General features: G+C 39.6%; 1 protein-coding gene across 2 annotated transcripts in view; it reads left to right on the top strand.

The window, feature by feature from the left end:
- The window catches only part of MYLK (myosin light chain kinase), a 208,775-nt gene that overhangs the window by 156,357 nt on the left and 36,196 nt on the right, over positions 1-16,222 (top strand). For both annotated transcript variants that reach the window (XM_065637614.1, XM_065637615.1), the window contains exons 19-21: positions 3,498-3,548; positions 4,719-4,846; positions 8,709-8,862. In XM_065637614.1, coding sequence (XP_065493686.1) covers positions 3,498-3,548; positions 4,719-4,846; positions 8,709-8,862 — 333 coding nt within the window. The remainder of the gene's footprint in view (positions 1-3,497; positions 3,549-4,718; positions 4,847-8,708; positions 8,863-16,222) is intronic.

Raw genomic sequence — 16,222 nt, 5'->3', positions numbered from 1 at the left:
CAGCTTTTGAAATAAAAGTTGCATTTCAAAAAAATGCATGAGATGAGCTGATATTCCTAAGGAAGACCTAAGAATAGTGGAGTGTACCATATTAGCCAAAGGAAGCAACTGTATAGACCCCAAGACACATCCTTGGACTTATCCCCTTCCACACTGCCCCTGCCTTTCATTTCTGCTCAGGGCTATTTGTGTCTGCAAAACAGGATATTCAGCCAGACCTTCCAGCAACCCTTTGCAATCTGCATGGTTTGATGAAGTCCAGTGACAGTCTGTATATCCTCAGTTAAGTGAATGTAATGTCCTGGTGGGTAAAAACTAAAAAACAAACAATTTTTTTAATATTTGCATATAAAAAGTAGTACCCTAGCTGAATGAGGTGATGGGTTCATGTTCTTTGCTTTGCTGCTATGGAAATCTTCATTTTGGTGAGAGTCTTTTGAACTGTCTTAAGGATAGCCCTCGGTTTTCCAGGGTTAGAAGGGACGCCATGCATTTATTCCACTTACAGGGTAAATGTAATATCTGGTGGTTCAGTATACATCCTATTCTGTATAGAAACACTGTTCTTTATTAGTGATAAGTTGAAAGTCACTGACTGTAGTTGTGAATGAACAAATTATGTTATTGAGATCCCTTCTGTGATGAATTGAAAGCGGCTGATAGACGGCAGAGAAAAGTGATAGTAGTATCTTGAGTACATAGGTATCCATTCTTTGTGTATATTGTGCAGAGGCAGAGAGTGACATTGTTAGCCAGGAGGAAAAAAAGAAAAATGAGATATTAAGAATCAGAATGAAACATGAACATTTGGAGAGTGTGATGGCTCCACAAGCACCTTGCTTGTTAACTAAGGTACTACAAATAAATGTACAATGTAGGCCAAGAGGTGATAGCTGATTGAAAATCATGCTGGATTAAGGAATTTGCTTTTCCTCCTATTTGTTTGCAGCAACATTTCTGAAAAATAGCAATAGTATCTGCAGCCCAAGATGGCACTTGACAAATACGGTGTGTTTTCCTCATTATTGGTGCTCTTTGCTCTTATCAGGCTAATGGACTGTGGAAGTAATCAAATTAATGTAATTGCTTTAGGTTGTATTAAAAGCCATTGTAGTTCTGAGGAGATACCCAACAGCTATTTCATTCTCTGTTTAGAGAAGAGCAGAGAATCTGATGTCAAATACAGCACACGCACACACACAAATATTTACATGTTTTTAAATCGTATAACTGAGTTAGTTTCATGGGATTATGCATCTAATGAATACCTAAAGGATTACATCAATTAATAGGGATGTTTAACAGCAGATGATAGGCTGGACTCCACAGCCCTTCCAGCTCGTGCCTGACCGTATAGGCAGTTTCATCCATGTAACTGTAACTACAGCCTGAAATAAATGAGAGTTTCAGCTCAGGGTGTGACCATACAATGACAAAGATAAAAGCTGCTTTGAAAACGTCGCTTGTTGTCTTTGCTCATACAGCTTGGGCAGGACAGGGGAGCTGGAAGGGTATTTGCTGTCACTACTACAGCAGCTAGGGTACATGGCAGTCTGCTGGTGGCCCAAAATGGGTCTCTTTAACCAGCAGTAGTGCTCTTTGAAGGCCTCCAGTTAAACAGGAGGTCAAATGGAAGACACGGCAGGACAGATACCCAGATCATGCCCTGGTGGTCCACTTATACTGAGATAAACACCTCACAAGTACGAATCTAAATCTTTAATTAGTTCTGTTAAGCCGATAGTCATTACAGAAAGATTTCCTTGGGACACATCTAACTATTCATTTTGACTCATCCATAAGTACTGCAAGAATAGCCTGCCTCTCCAATGTTGCATTTCTGGTTCCAAAAAAATCAATAAAGACAGAGCATATAAAAGCTAAGCATACTTTGAGAGAAAATTACTATGAAATGAAAGTTTTAAAAAAGAAGGTGGCAACAACTTCTTCTATATATAACGCATAGTGAAATATTCCCCAGAATGAACTGAATAAACTGTGCTGTTAACAGCTAAACCATAATATATTTATTAAAGCATTTGGTCTTCTAACAACTTATAGCACATCAGTTACTATCTCCTGTGACTCTGAAATTTAAAATCAATCTTCACATCTGTCTGTTGCTTGAGCTGTAACATTATAATGTGAACCCCTTGCTGGGTTCACGACTGATGGCTTCTTATTCATGGGACACCAGGTGATGTGTTCCCTGGGTAGCATGCACAGCTGGTAGTTTGCTGTGGCAAAGGGGGTTAAAACAGAAGACTGTCTGTATTGGTTTGGAGTTTTGAGGATTTTTTTTGCTGCTCGGTGTCTTGCTACTTTGATATAACTTCAGTAAACAATGAACCAAAAAATTCAGACCTTTTGAGACTGTTATGACTATCATTAGGCACATATGTATATACTGACAGATATTCCAAAGCGCTGAGCAGATACTGCCTCCATCAGAGGCAATAACATCTTCAAAGCCAGACTACTTCAATCAAGCTGCCTACTTGAGCAGAAGAAAATAAGAAATGTCCTTTCAGAGCAGAGGCCATCCTCTGACAAGGATGCTTAGGATAGCAGATAAAAAGAGAGTGCTCTCAAAGGAATGAACCCCTCCACTTCTGGAATTCAGTGGTTTGAAGGCATCCAGACTGTTGCATTTAATGGCCACCGCTAGACCTAACTCCTATGAGTTTGTCCTTTTGAACCTGTTTATGTTTTTGTCTTGCATTACTTGCAACATTACTTGTCTGTAAACATATCATATGTGTGCTATATTTTTAAATGCTTCTTTTGCTACTTTCATGCCTGCTGCCCAGTAAGAGCCTGGGTGGCCCTTAGTTCTTGTTTTGTGAAAAATAGTTACTAGTCATTTTCTACCTACCTGTCTTCTCTTTATCTCTACCTACCAATCACAAGTTCTTGAACATTGTCTTCCCAATATTTGTGTGCCCAGGTTTCAAATTCGGTTTTGACTCTTTCTTTTGTGAATAAAGCAAAACGCTGTCCCTGGCTAGGGAAGAGGATGAGGCAGAGAGGCAATATGAGTGTTTACTGCCTGCATATTGTCGTTTATTTGCTAGCTCACCAGTGGTGTAAGAAGTAATATGTGGTGTTAACTGCCCTAATTTTAAGTGACCTCATTCAGCGTTGACAATGCTGTAAATCCAAGCTGAAATTCAGTATGAGATGGATCTTGTCCCTGTGTTTTCACCCCAGTTAAACTGCTATAAGGAATGGAGTATCACAGAGTATGGGAGATGTGTAGCAGATTGCTTTGATTCTTTAAAAAGTTCCAGCTTTGACTCTGAGTGTTCTGAGGATCATTCAGGATAATAAAAGTGGATTTTTAAAAGTATTTTTAATTCTTGAGTTTAATATGCTGAAACAACATATTAGATTTTCAGCTGCCAACAAAGCATCACTATGGATGTAAGCATTGCATTTAAGCGGGTACCTTCCAAAGTTCACCTTTGAATTAACTTTTTCTTTTTTTAATTAACTAGGTGAAGCAACAGTGAAGAAGAAACCAGCTCCAAAGACTCCTCCAAAAGCAGGTAATTTGTTGCATGTGTCATCCCGTAGGAATAAATAAAAAACAATACGGTTTTAGAGAACAGACACCATATTTTTAAGTAGAGCTGTTCGCCTACTAAATTTGTTTGGATATGTGATTAAAGGGTGAGTAAGAAGTTTTATGAGGAGAAAACTGGAAAGCAAAGTCCATTTTTCAAACTTGTTCTTAAGATTACATTATACTAAGTCTTAAATTACGAGCATGCAAAAAAGTTTCTGTTGAATAAGCCATAGCAAGATCCTACCAAATGTCAGCTGTAGCATTATAACAACACACCTGAGCCAGTGAAAGAGATTTCAGTGCCTTAAAACTTTGTCAGACTTTCAAATTTTCTTCACGTATGTGTGCTTCAGCCTAGTTTGCTTCACGCATTTCAAAACACAAAACACATTTCAAAGAACAAGTCTAGGGAAAGAAGAAAAAAACAAAACCACAACAAAAACAAAACCACACTTTGTTTTAATTACACTGAGAAGAAAAAAAAAGCACGTTTTTCATACCCAGTAGCCCTGTGCTTCGGACAGGAATGTTACATTTGGCAGGAGGTCATTCTAATTTTGGAGAATGCCATTTATTGTTTCTGTCAAAGTGTTCTCAAATCTGCTCGCATACACATGCACACAACCCCCCAAATATTTTTTTTACTGTGCTGCTCCTGTAAAGCAACAGAACAGGTTTCACTCTGGAGTGGTCCGGGCTGTGATATTTCTGGCATCTATCCTGAGCATCTAGCAGGGCTCCAGCACACTCAGCATCACATCTGAGAGCCAGGGAGTAGCGCTATTATCAAAAGAGGTGTTCTGCCATTTATTGATACTCAGGCAGTGAGAGGGAAGAGGAAGAGAAATACCTGATCCAGACATGGAGTAGTATGAATATCTGGAATTGGTGGTAGGTCTTAACACTTTGGATTTCTGTACGTTGGTCTTGCATGAGAAAACTTCTGATGGGCAGACTGTTATTGATTCACTTCAGTAGAATTAATGATGTCCACAATTGTTTCATTGCAAGCAACAAATGACTACTAATCTGGATTTCAAATGCTGCTCGGAAACGGGCTGAGAGATGTATATGTTTTGAATTTTAAGAAAAATAGAAAGCATAGTCATCTAAAGAGAGATTTTTTTTTTTTTAATTTTTTTTTCATCAGCTGTTCCTCCTCAGATTACTCAGTTCCCAGAAGACAGAAAAGTCCGTGCGGGTGAATCAGTGGAACTCTTTGCCAAGGTGGTAGGAACAACACCCATAACTTGCACCTGGATGAAATTCCGTAAGCAGGTAAATTGTTTTCTGGTCCATTTGAACAATAATTTAAAAAGTAGAGCTGGAAAGAAACTCCAATGACCCATCTTGTCCATCTCCCTTCCCTAGGAACTGGCAAAGTCCATTGTCATTCCTACCAGATGTTTTTCTCACCTTTGCTGAAAACATTCCAATGATCAAGATTTCACAGTCTCCATTAGCAGCCTATTGCAGTGCTTAAATATCCATAGTGTTAGAAATTTTTTCCTAATTGTAGTGGTTTGATTGCGGGGTGACAATAAAACTGTGGCAGATGTATTGTTAACCCTCTCTCCCCCCGCTTCCCCCTTCAGCCTCTCCTTCTCCCCGCTTCCCACTAAGGACAGGTGATTGGGAGGGAAAGAAGGACAGAGAGAAGAGAGTTGGAAAAATTAAAAATGTTTTACTAATGCTACCAATAAAAATAGAGAAAATAATACAAAATATACAAAACCAATCTTGAAAGTCCCGGCAACTGCTCCGGCAGATGTGGGGCTGGCACCCGAAGTCCTGGACTGGACTCTGCAGCCAACTGGAACTGGATTCAGTCTGTCACTAGGCCTCAGTTCGCAGGGACAACTCGCAAGGTCCTCTCCCAATGTCGGCCATAAGGAAAAGGGACGAGATCCCCGTGATCTCCCACTTTTATATGAAGTATGACGTGAATGGGATAGAATACTTTAGTCGGTCAATTTTCAGTTTACCTCCTGCTTGCACATCTCGCGAGATGCATCATTATCAATGACCTTGCATTCCATTGCTATGTCTACCAAAACATGTATCTAACTTTCAGGAAAACTGCAGTTAGTAAGAAGACTTTAGCTGACAGGTAAATTCACTAAAAGAGAAACTTGTTTTTAACAAAACCAGGACACTAATGCCCAACCTAAATCTTTCTTGCTAGAGTTTAAACCCTTTGCTGCCTGTCCCCTCCTATAACAAATGACTGTTCCTTTGAGAAAAGCCTTATACGATGTAATTAAAGGGTAGGTGATGTGAAAGATATGGGTATCTGAAAAGTATCTGTCACAGGAAATGTTTATCTCCTTCAAAAATAACCTCTTCTTCATTGATGCTTGGTCTAAAGTTATGTCAGAGGGGCAAAATGCCATGTAAGAAGCCTGAGTGAAATGTCTTACAACACAGGTGTCACCAAGCAAGACACAACAGCAATTATGCTTCCATGCGTGCCCTCACCCCTCAAAGCTTCAAGTCACTTCTACTTGAATTAATTTCCTTGAATTATATTATATGTGTCCATAAAGGCAGTTTCTAAAGAGAGTTGCTTTAACAAATAATAAAACCACTCTAAATCAAATAACCCAATATGCAAGTACAAACTGGAAGACAAAGTGCCATGTTAGGACAGGCAAATGTAAATATGTACTGTAGATGCTCTTCTGTTTATTTCATTCTGACCTCGTTATGCACTCTGTAGAACATAAATAACAACATCTCCTCCTACAAGGAAGTTTAGACTCTTAATCCAGATGTGTCAGCATTTAACTGAAAGAATTCAAAACAGTTTGCTAGTGCAAAGGGTATTTCAGAGTCCATCTTTGCTAACCCTAAATAACCTCTTACTTTAGGGGAAAGAGTATTTGTTTGGTTGGGGTTTTTTACTGAACTCCTACATTTTCTTAAAATTCTTTAGTTTCAAGATTGGAGTTAAAAAGTGGCCTACTCATTTCTACAAAAATAGTTCTCAGAAGCTCCAGTGACATTCAGTGTCCAGTTTTGTTGAGCTCTGTATTAACACGTGGGTAAAATGTAGTCTTCAAAAGAGAGTTTCTGGTTTGTGCAGAATTCTGAATTCACTGTTGAATACAGCAATCCTATTTACATAGATTTCAAGGCCACTTTTATATATGAAATCTGTGTGATAACAGAGAACAGCAGCCATATCAGATCCATAATCTGTGATTCTACACCTCTTTTTCTTCGTAAAATGTTATTTTTACCATATTTATACTTCCTTTAGTTATTCATTATGAGACAATTGGAAGGTTTGCAAAATCTTACATTAAAATGGCATCTAAATTTTTAAATAGTGATATAGAAAGGAAAAAAAAACTTCAGGAAGGTTAATAAACAGTGTGGGAGGACAACTGAGGGCAGCAGGTCTTCTTTTATTAAATTAAATGGGGAGCCAGTGACTATGTATTGTGCTGCAGCATTATTTTTCTCTTTGACATATACTTCACCACACATTGTTTTGTTCTTGGATTTCTGCCTCTTCTATAAACGTGGTTGATTTCAACTCTGTTCCAGTCCCAGTTCTAAAAGTGAAAAATCCCCCAGGTGTTCTCACAGTTTTCATGGGGGCTATTTGTAGTAGTCATTTGAGCAGATCCAGTAAGTGGTGAGCTGTGATTCCAGCCCTGCCGCTGTGTGCTGCAGCGTGCAGGAGGGATGGCAGTCTAGCTGAAGGATGCTGGAACTGTGCTCAGCTAAAAAGGGTAAAGCCTTTGAAAGCCTCTTCTTTAGCAGAGGAGCAAAGCCCATCGTTTAACACTGGCAATTGTTGGAGATTCTTAGCTACAACCAGTGACTTTCTTTTGGGAATATGGGGATCGAGCTGAGCATCCTTTCATGGCTTTCCCTGCATAACGCGCATCTTGTTCTAGTAGACTGATTTTTTTATTGCTGTTACCCTTCGACTAATTCTAATGAAGCAAAACATATAAGACAGCATAGAATCTCAGAAGAACAAAGTAGGGGGATGGGGAGGAACAACTTTCAGTATCATTTAAACTGTAATCCTACATAATCCCATTCATTAACCTTCTATTCAAGTTACCGTAAAAGCATCTTTCTCAGGTTACGTTTGGGCATATAGTAATGTATGTGTCTCCTCAGCTGAGGAGAAAGCAGCACAAGTCCTGCTCTTAGCCTTGTAGTTTCTTATTTTCTGAATATATGAGACAAGATAAGGCAAACTAAATACCCTTCATTTATAATGAAATTCTGAGAATGAGCTGGAAGAGTCACTTATCTAAGAAGGAAGTTGTGGGAGGAAGAAGGGCATTGACATTATGTTGTCTCTTTCATAAGAACACAGTGTACAGCTTCTATAATTGCAGTATAGCATTATGAGGTTTTTAAATAATGTCATGTCTCAAGCTAATACTGATTAAAATGTAAGTCTCCTTGGCCATTTATGCTATGATAGCTTTGTTTCAATTAAAAACTAGTTCATAATATGCCTATGGTATTCAGCTGAGATTTTGATTTTTGCTGTAGACGAGCTAATCTGCTCTTTGTATGTCTCTCTACACAGCTGTAGCATTGCTTAATGATCGTAAAAGTCTTTTCCAGCCCAAACGATTCTATGATTCCATTTCAGTTTCAAGCAACATCAGCTTCAATTGTTTAAACCAAAGGAATTGTTACCCTGATTTATGTGGAAGTACAGAATAAGGTTGGTTAAGACAAGATAGTAAAACTCACAGCTATGGATTATTTGTACATTGGGCCTCTAAAATAGAATGGCAAACGAATTAAGGTATTTAGAGGTAAACCATTGTTCCACTGTGGTCTCTGTGAGATATGCGCGCCCAAACCTTGTTCTTTTGCCAGTTATACAGTTTGCACTTTCAGCCTGTCAAAGAGGAGGCAGAAAGTGAAATTCTTGTTCCAACACCAATGCTCCTTCTTGCCTTTGTAGGACTGGAGCCAATATAATGTTTCACTGCATTTCTAGTTGTTTTGTGTCATGAGCTGCACATATTCACTGTTGTAATAGAGTTACCTGCAGGTAACACTCAATATGATAACCTTGTATTGTAATTTGAACTCTTTCAGATAGGAAGAGCTTTATCTCATAAAATCTTTATTTTTTTTCCTTTGAATTTGGCAGATTGAAGAAAATGAATACATTAAAATTGAGAATGCTGAAAACAGCAGCAAGCTAACAATAACATCAACAAAGCAGGAACACTGTGGATGTTACACCCTAGTTGTAGAGAACAAACTTGGCAGCAGACAAGCACAAGTCAACCTTACAGTTGTTGGTGAGTCCATAATAATGTTTGAGACATATACTCATTCTTCAGACATCACTCTACATTTGCTTTATATATGATGATATGCAAAGAAATAAATAAAATAATCAGATAAGTTAAGAAAACTGAAATGAAAAACTAGTACTCTATAAAATATCTGGGCTGGACAGTGACATCGTAACTACAAGCATTTTGACTGTAAGCAAGTTCAGTAGGGCTGTGTTTTATTTTGAAAAATTACTAACTACAGATGGAGGTACAAAATAGCTTGGACTAAAAAAAAAAAAAGGCAAAAAACCCTTATGTGTCCATTTTTTTGTTAGATGCCACATCTTTTTCCCATTTGATGTTTGTTAGACTGCAAATTTTAACACTGTTAGTTCAGGAAGGATTGGGGTGCTTTCTATTAGACTGTAAATTTGAAAATATCCTGTCACATGGGAGAAGGAGATTTTATCCTTTTAACTGACATTCCCATCATAATCTACTGTTTCATAGTGACAGAAAGCAGCGAAGAAAGGCAGTCAGGTTTGAATATGGAGGACTTAATATATGGGCTTTCACACACGTGTATTTTAAAGCTTCAGCCAACCTTGTCAGATGACACGTTCAGGACATCAATTTTGTTGTAGGAGGCTGTGGGCAGCTGCAGATGGTTCTAGACTGGTAAACAGTTGCAGTATGTTTGCAGATAAAACTACAGCCTATATCTAGACCAGCTAGCTTGACTATCAGGCAAAATCTAGAGCTGTGACACCTAGCTCTGAATGGGCTAATGAACCCACCTTAGTGTGGAAAGACAGCAAATGGTTTCCACAGAAATCTAGGAAAGTTTTACAAGCAAGGATGGTGATGTGGTTAAAGCATTAGTCTGTGGAATGGGTGTTTCTGGGCTCTGTTATCTGTGGCCTGCAGAGGGGTTTTGACACAAGGTGGGGGACGGCAGAGCTTGCCCGGGCTTTTGGACAAATTCTAGTTCAACCAGCAAGGCTGCATTCTAATCACACACTCAGAACTGCCTTGGCTCTGCTGTCTGAACTGGTATGTGGGCTAGTGAGCAAGTAAAGAAATGCAGGTATAAGGTCAAAGATGAAAAATTGACTGCAGTGAAATCAATGGTAAAATATCATTAACCGAACCTGGACTGGAAATTCATTCCAGCAATCCAGTGAATAACACAAACAGTTTAATGAACAGAATCACACTTGCAAGTACAATATCCACTGCAAAAGAGTGGAAGTCCCTCAGCTGCATACTGCTGTACCTATTGGCAATAGAGGCCTCCTGATTATTTAAATGAACTTCATCTGATCTGTGGCCTTCATTGCAGTTAGAAGATAACTGAATGAATGAGTATAAATATCAAGTAGATTCCAGCAACATGCCAGAGAATTCACGAATAGAAGAAAACAAAATACGTATTCTTCACAGGATGCATAGATAAATTGCACTGCCCCTTCCAACAGTGGGCTGTGTAGGTCAGAAGTATAGCTAGGTTAAGAATAACCACCATGAAAAATGGGTCCTCGAATAAACATATAATACATTGTTCTGGGTAGAGCTTTTGGCTTCAAAGCCCCAACACAGCTGATTAGCAGCGAGAAGAATGGCAGGAGGTTAATGGCTCTTTATATTTCCCTTTTTTTCACTCTTTCCTAGGCGACTGCTGCAGGCTGCGAACTGCAGCACATTATTGGGCAAGGTGGAGTTTTATTTAGCTGACCTAGGCCGACAATTCCTATTCTCTTGTCACTGTGTGAGCCTTGAGTCATTATTATATAAGTCACTGGTTTATATCCTTTGGAGTTAATTGGTTTGAAAGTCTTTGAATTCTATAACCTTATAAAGCTACATCTCAGCCTCCTGCTTTGCTCTTCCATAAGAAATGTGCCAGAGAACCATGGGATTCCCAGAGATGCTTTTGGGACAGTTGAGTGAAGAATCCTTACAATGTGCTGGAGTCTGCCATGTGTTTTCGCTGATGACAAGCTATCTGTTTCCAGCTGAAAAGAATAAATTCCCTCTTGTAAAATTGCCCAGCTCTTCAGCGAGACATCTCGCTGATGTCAGCACTGCCAAAGGCATGACAAAGCCTCAAGATTCCTAGTTTGCTACACATACACGTGTTATAAGGCCAGATTCTTCCATCTGGGTACTCAAACATGGGAGAAGGGAGCGAAAACGTCTTCCTTCTAGGAAGTGGGTTGGAATCTCACTCCTGAGATAAAATCCTTCACCCTGTTTGCACCTTGGAAAGTGTTGAGTGTTCATGCAAGTTGGAAGGTATTTTTCTCCAAAGCCTGCTCCAGTCAAAACAGGGAAACTATATTTCAAATATGCAAAATGTGAAATCTCTTAGTCTATCAAAGCTCATATTTAGTTCTAAATTCCCACTTGTCTTTTCTCTCTGCTCCATCCAAAGTACTGGGAAGAAGCTTGCCCTGCCTGCCCTGACCCCACATTCATAATAAGTGTTTCTGGAGTAGGCCCTAGTGCTAAAGATCGGCTCTGTTTGCCTCATCTGTTTATAATAAGGGTTTAAACTGTGTGAGCTGCCTCACTATGAGTTTACTAACAAAAGGCACATCTATGTGTATGCCGTGTGCTCAAAACACTGCTGACTGACCACAGTCCACAACTGAGGCTTGAATGTATCGAGGGAAACTACAACTAGCGAACATCTGCTCTCTGGAGGAGTGTGTTTCAACCATCCTAGAGCTAAGTTTCTCAAAGAGGTAGCTAACAGGCTTGTCTGTTCTGAATTTCAGCAAATAAATGGCATTTGTTAAAATATAAAATGAAATAAATAAATATTTCTTTTATTATTACCCCTTACAACCATGTGGGTTGCAAAGTCTTCATGCTGATGGGCAAGCTTCTCATGTGAAAGACTCCAATAATCATTGCCTAAATTCAATTTGGACTACAACACATGCCAGGGTGCAGGTTGCCTCCACCCCTGGAGGTATTCAAGTTCAGACTGGATAAGCATCTGAACAATCTGGTCTGACCTTATAGCCGACCCTTCTTTGAGCAGAAGGTCTAAACACCTTCCTGGGAATATTTAAGATCTTTGTTTTATGATTTAAGTTGTCAAAGACGTTTCTTCACAAAAAATAACATTATTGATTTACCTCCAACCAGAAGACAAGGGACTGAGCTTATCTGCCAGGACTCAAATCAGAAATGATCCTGCTATGATTTAAACCCTGGGTCCTAGACTCTGAACTATAGCTGGGTAGGATTATAAATGATTTTTAGTAATGACTTCTAGGGGGAAAAAATCTATCTTGCATTCCTTTGAATTTGGCTCCTGAAGTCTTAAATTGAACTGCTCACAGTGTCAGGCTCAGATTTCAACTGCAAGCTTAACTGAACTGAGCTGGGGTTCTGACACAGAGTTTGAATAGTACATGATTCAATGCAGTTTGGGCCTTGGGAGAAGATGCTCTTGAAAGAACCCCAGATTTATTCTAAGTATTGCTTTTTTCCTTTGCAATTTTAATTAATATCATCAAACGAAATGTCCATTACCCTCAGCCTCCAGCGTGGGCTGTTTGCAGTACACACACTCACTGCAGAGATCTGTAGTCAAGTTAGAGGACACTGTTAATTGACAGGCAGTGCAGCGTGGTGATGAGCACGCAGCAGTGAGCCGCAAGGACTGCGTCTTTGGTTTCACATCGATTCATTGTGTAACTTTGTCTGTATAAGCACTAATAACACTGGGAGAGCGGCAGTAGAACTGAGACATCCAAGTTAAGCAATGCCTTCTTTTAAAGGGTTGGCTGGTCCCAAAATGTCCATGTGAGCTCTCCTCTATTGTTATGATTAGCTCTCTTAAATAAGCAATTTAATTAGCTAAGTGATCTCTCTGGGGAGATTTTGCAACATGTTTCTGCTCCAAAACCAAAGTGGCCTGATGTGGGACTGAGCTAATGATTTACAGCAGACATTGTCAGATTAAAGTGGACTTTTGTTGCCAAAGCTACATTAAATGAGCCAGTGATGAGTTTAGTGTAAGACAGGACTGATTTAGGCAAAGTAGAACCCTCAGTCTACAGTGCTAGTAAGGAATATTCATTGCTTTTATGCCACTTATTAGATGTATATGGGTAAATTTATCAATTTTGTGGTTGTGAATATTTTCGCTATGTGACAGGAATACCCCAATCTGTAGCCGCTTTTGAAAAAGGAACTTGGTTTTCATACTGGCTAAATCTGGATACTATGACAAAGAATCAAAAGAATAATGGAGTATTCAACAAGGAGAATTTGGCACTAGAGAACTAGTCTGTTCTGCAGCTATGCCACAAGATTCCTTCATTATTTTGGGCAAACTGCTTCATGTTTCCATGCTTAGTATGCAGGGGGTTTCTGATGATCAGTGTTTGATGAATACTTTAGATACTAGTGACATCTTTTACTTTTGTTAATACAGAAGTAAAACCACATGGGAGCTGATTTTGATCAACTTTGTCTAAGTCCTTTAGATTTGTATTGTTCCTGGTGTGGTACTGTATAAAAAAATTATCATGGTGATTAGCGAGCTATATGATATGTATATATAGAAGAATAAGAGCAATATCATTATACCCTGAGAAGCCCAATGATAATTGTTATGGTGCTTTTATTAATCTAGGCATTTGTGCACGTACTGTGTACTGTGTCCTCATGCGCTGTTGAACAGTGATAAACAAAGTACTTAAGGAAACATATATAAGCATGCTGCACACAGGCATGCAAATAGTATAACGTGAATTAACTAAGTAATACCTGCTCCTCTGCATGAGGTTACGATTCCATACTTGATTTGGGACAGAGAAGCTACTTTCTGTAAAGAAACTGTTACTTCTATGCCTTTAACAGAATCTGTATGAGCAGAATCTTCCCAAGTGAAAATGAGAAAATACAGTTTTAGCTTGACAACAAGATCTGATCATCACTAACTCCTGTATTCAGTGAATATAATGGTAGAATTAATTATTGCTTGTCTTAGCATCAGTTTGTTGCCCTGAGACTCTATTAGAAGTAAATGTGGAAGCATAACCAATAGTTCAGAGTGGCACTATTGGTGTTTTTGGTGAGTGCCTGAGAAGGCTGGCTCAGCACTGGTCGCTCAGACTGAGTGGATCCAGGGTTGGTCAGAAAATGTGCATTCTCTCTCTGGAAAAGCAAGAACAGACATTTGTAAGGAGAGAGTGAAGCAGAACAACCATAAATGCTTCTACAGAGAATACCGCAGCTCAGTAGTGCTAGCATGAAACTTCATCTTGTTTTGAGAAGCATCAGATTATATCTTGCAGTATCCACATGATTCCCTGTTTACAGTTCGGGTTGAGAATGCAGTGAATTTCCTAAGAATATGTGGGTGGACTCAGTCTCTAACCTTTAGCCTTTTAAATTCCTCTGGATTGCTGGAGGATTTTTGTCACCAGTTTAATTGTTAAAGAACCACTGGACTGGTGGTTAAGGAAGAGATGTCTTACGTTGCTATTGCTGCTGTTGTAGTTCAAGTACCATAACCTCCCCTGTCAGCCTTTCCACTAATGCTTGGTGGCAAAACTCTGCAGCTGGATCAAAACAGATAACAATGTATAGACGGTAAACAGCCTACGTTGTCCTATGCATCAGTGCTGGTACATTGATCCAGATTTATTCTTCGAAGGGCTGTTTAGTTTCAATGTCATTTCTATTAGGAGAAATTCCAGTAGAACTCCCTGCCTAGTTGTTTTCCTGGTACTTAAATTCACCTTCTTCTGATGAAGGAAAGGAAATATCATGACAGTATTTCTCCCAACAAAATTCCTGTATTTTACCTGCTGTTAAATGCTAGGAATGTCTTAGTTACTAAGAAATTATTGATCGCGACTCCTGCACGTGAACATGGGGTTCCTAGGGCCCAAAGTCACACCAGCAGAGACGTGGAATCTGCAGACAGTCTTACCAGGGAAAGTCCTAAAATTGATTCTGCTTTTCAGTGGACAGGTATCGGAGCTCTAATTCAATCAGTTATCAAACCAGAAGTCTAACGTGTACCACATGAGCAATCCAAATAGCTTGTTGACTCAGGCACGGGAGCAGATGGTTTAGAAAAAAGGGCTCCTGAGAATGCATTATATATTTGTTTGTTCCATTAGGCCTGTGGCACAAGGAGATGTTCCTGTGCTGAGGGCATTCGCGTGGGAGTGGTGAGCTCTGGTTTCATTCCCAGCCCCATTCGCCTGCGTGTCCTTGGGCAAGGTCATTTTACTCTTTTATGCCTCGGTTACCCCAACTGGCAAAGTGGGAACAACAGCACAAAGTGGTGCTCTGGGCCTCCAGTATTTGTGAGCTACTTTATCTGCAGGTCTCAAAAGGGCAGTTTTTAAATAACTTCGTTTTATGTCAGAGTTGTCGAGAAGGGCAATGTGGTGAGGGATCACACTCGGAGGCGGCCAGCAGCAGTCTGCAGTGTGTGTTACAGGGGAGGGGCAAATTTCAAACTCTGGCCCCCTGAGCTAACTAACCTTGTCCATGTGGACCTTGGCTCCGCTGGGGAGGCTGTTTCATTAGAAGAAAATTTCTGTTCAGCTTCTCCTGTGTTGTTTTGCAGAACGCAGGCATTTTTCTCTAGTTTAATTTTATGCTAAACCTATGGTACACTAACATCCAGAAGGGTGCTAATGGGTGTTACAGAGTGTTAAGGGTAATAGTATCTCTACTTGTAGCACTCCTCTCCCTTGGATAAAAAGCTGCAGGGCATAGTTTTCCGAGCAAAGCAGAGAGGTCTGCCATGACCCCGAGCCCTGTCAGCAATAATGCGGAGTTCAGTTATGGCCTTTTATGGTTTCGCTTTTCTCCTGCTGATGAATTTCAAATGAAGGCTTTGCCAGTGCTGTCGGCATGGACAGTGTTCAACTGGCTTTTGCAGCATATTAAATACCTTCTCTGGCTAAACAGCTTGTGGAATGGAATTAAATTGTTTCTTTCTGTCTGTTCTTTATCTGGCAGACAAATATCACCATAGCTAATAATAGTATTATACAGTAATACGATAACTGGATTTAGAAAGAAACCAAACCAATTTTGAGAACAGATAAAGAAAACTACTTCAGAGACATTGTTTTAGTGCTGTCTCTGTTCATAAAAGAAATAATAACTTTTTTCAGAGGCTGTGGTTATACTGTTCTCAGTTTTCAGAGGCTTTCTGCTGGAACAGCATTGCTGCTTAAGAGCCCAGCAGAGCCCTGCAAGGTCTTAATGTGCAGCAAGTCCTGCCGCTTTGCTTTAGCTCAGCTTGACCCTCAAAGCAAGTAGCAGAACAATTTCCATTTCCCTGCACTCGGAGTTAGATAAGGAGATTGCTGCCTTTTTTGGTCTCCTGGAA

This window comes from Caloenas nicobarica, chromosome 6 (assembly GCF_036013445.1).
Source record: "Caloenas nicobarica isolate bCalNic1 chromosome 6, bCalNic1.hap1, whole genome shotgun sequence".
Taxonomy (NCBI): domain Eukaryota; kingdom Metazoa; phylum Chordata; class Aves; order Columbiformes; family Columbidae; genus Caloenas; species Caloenas nicobarica.
The sequence above is the reverse complement of the archived record's forward strand: the minus strand, read 5'-3'. Positions and strand labels throughout refer to the sequence as shown.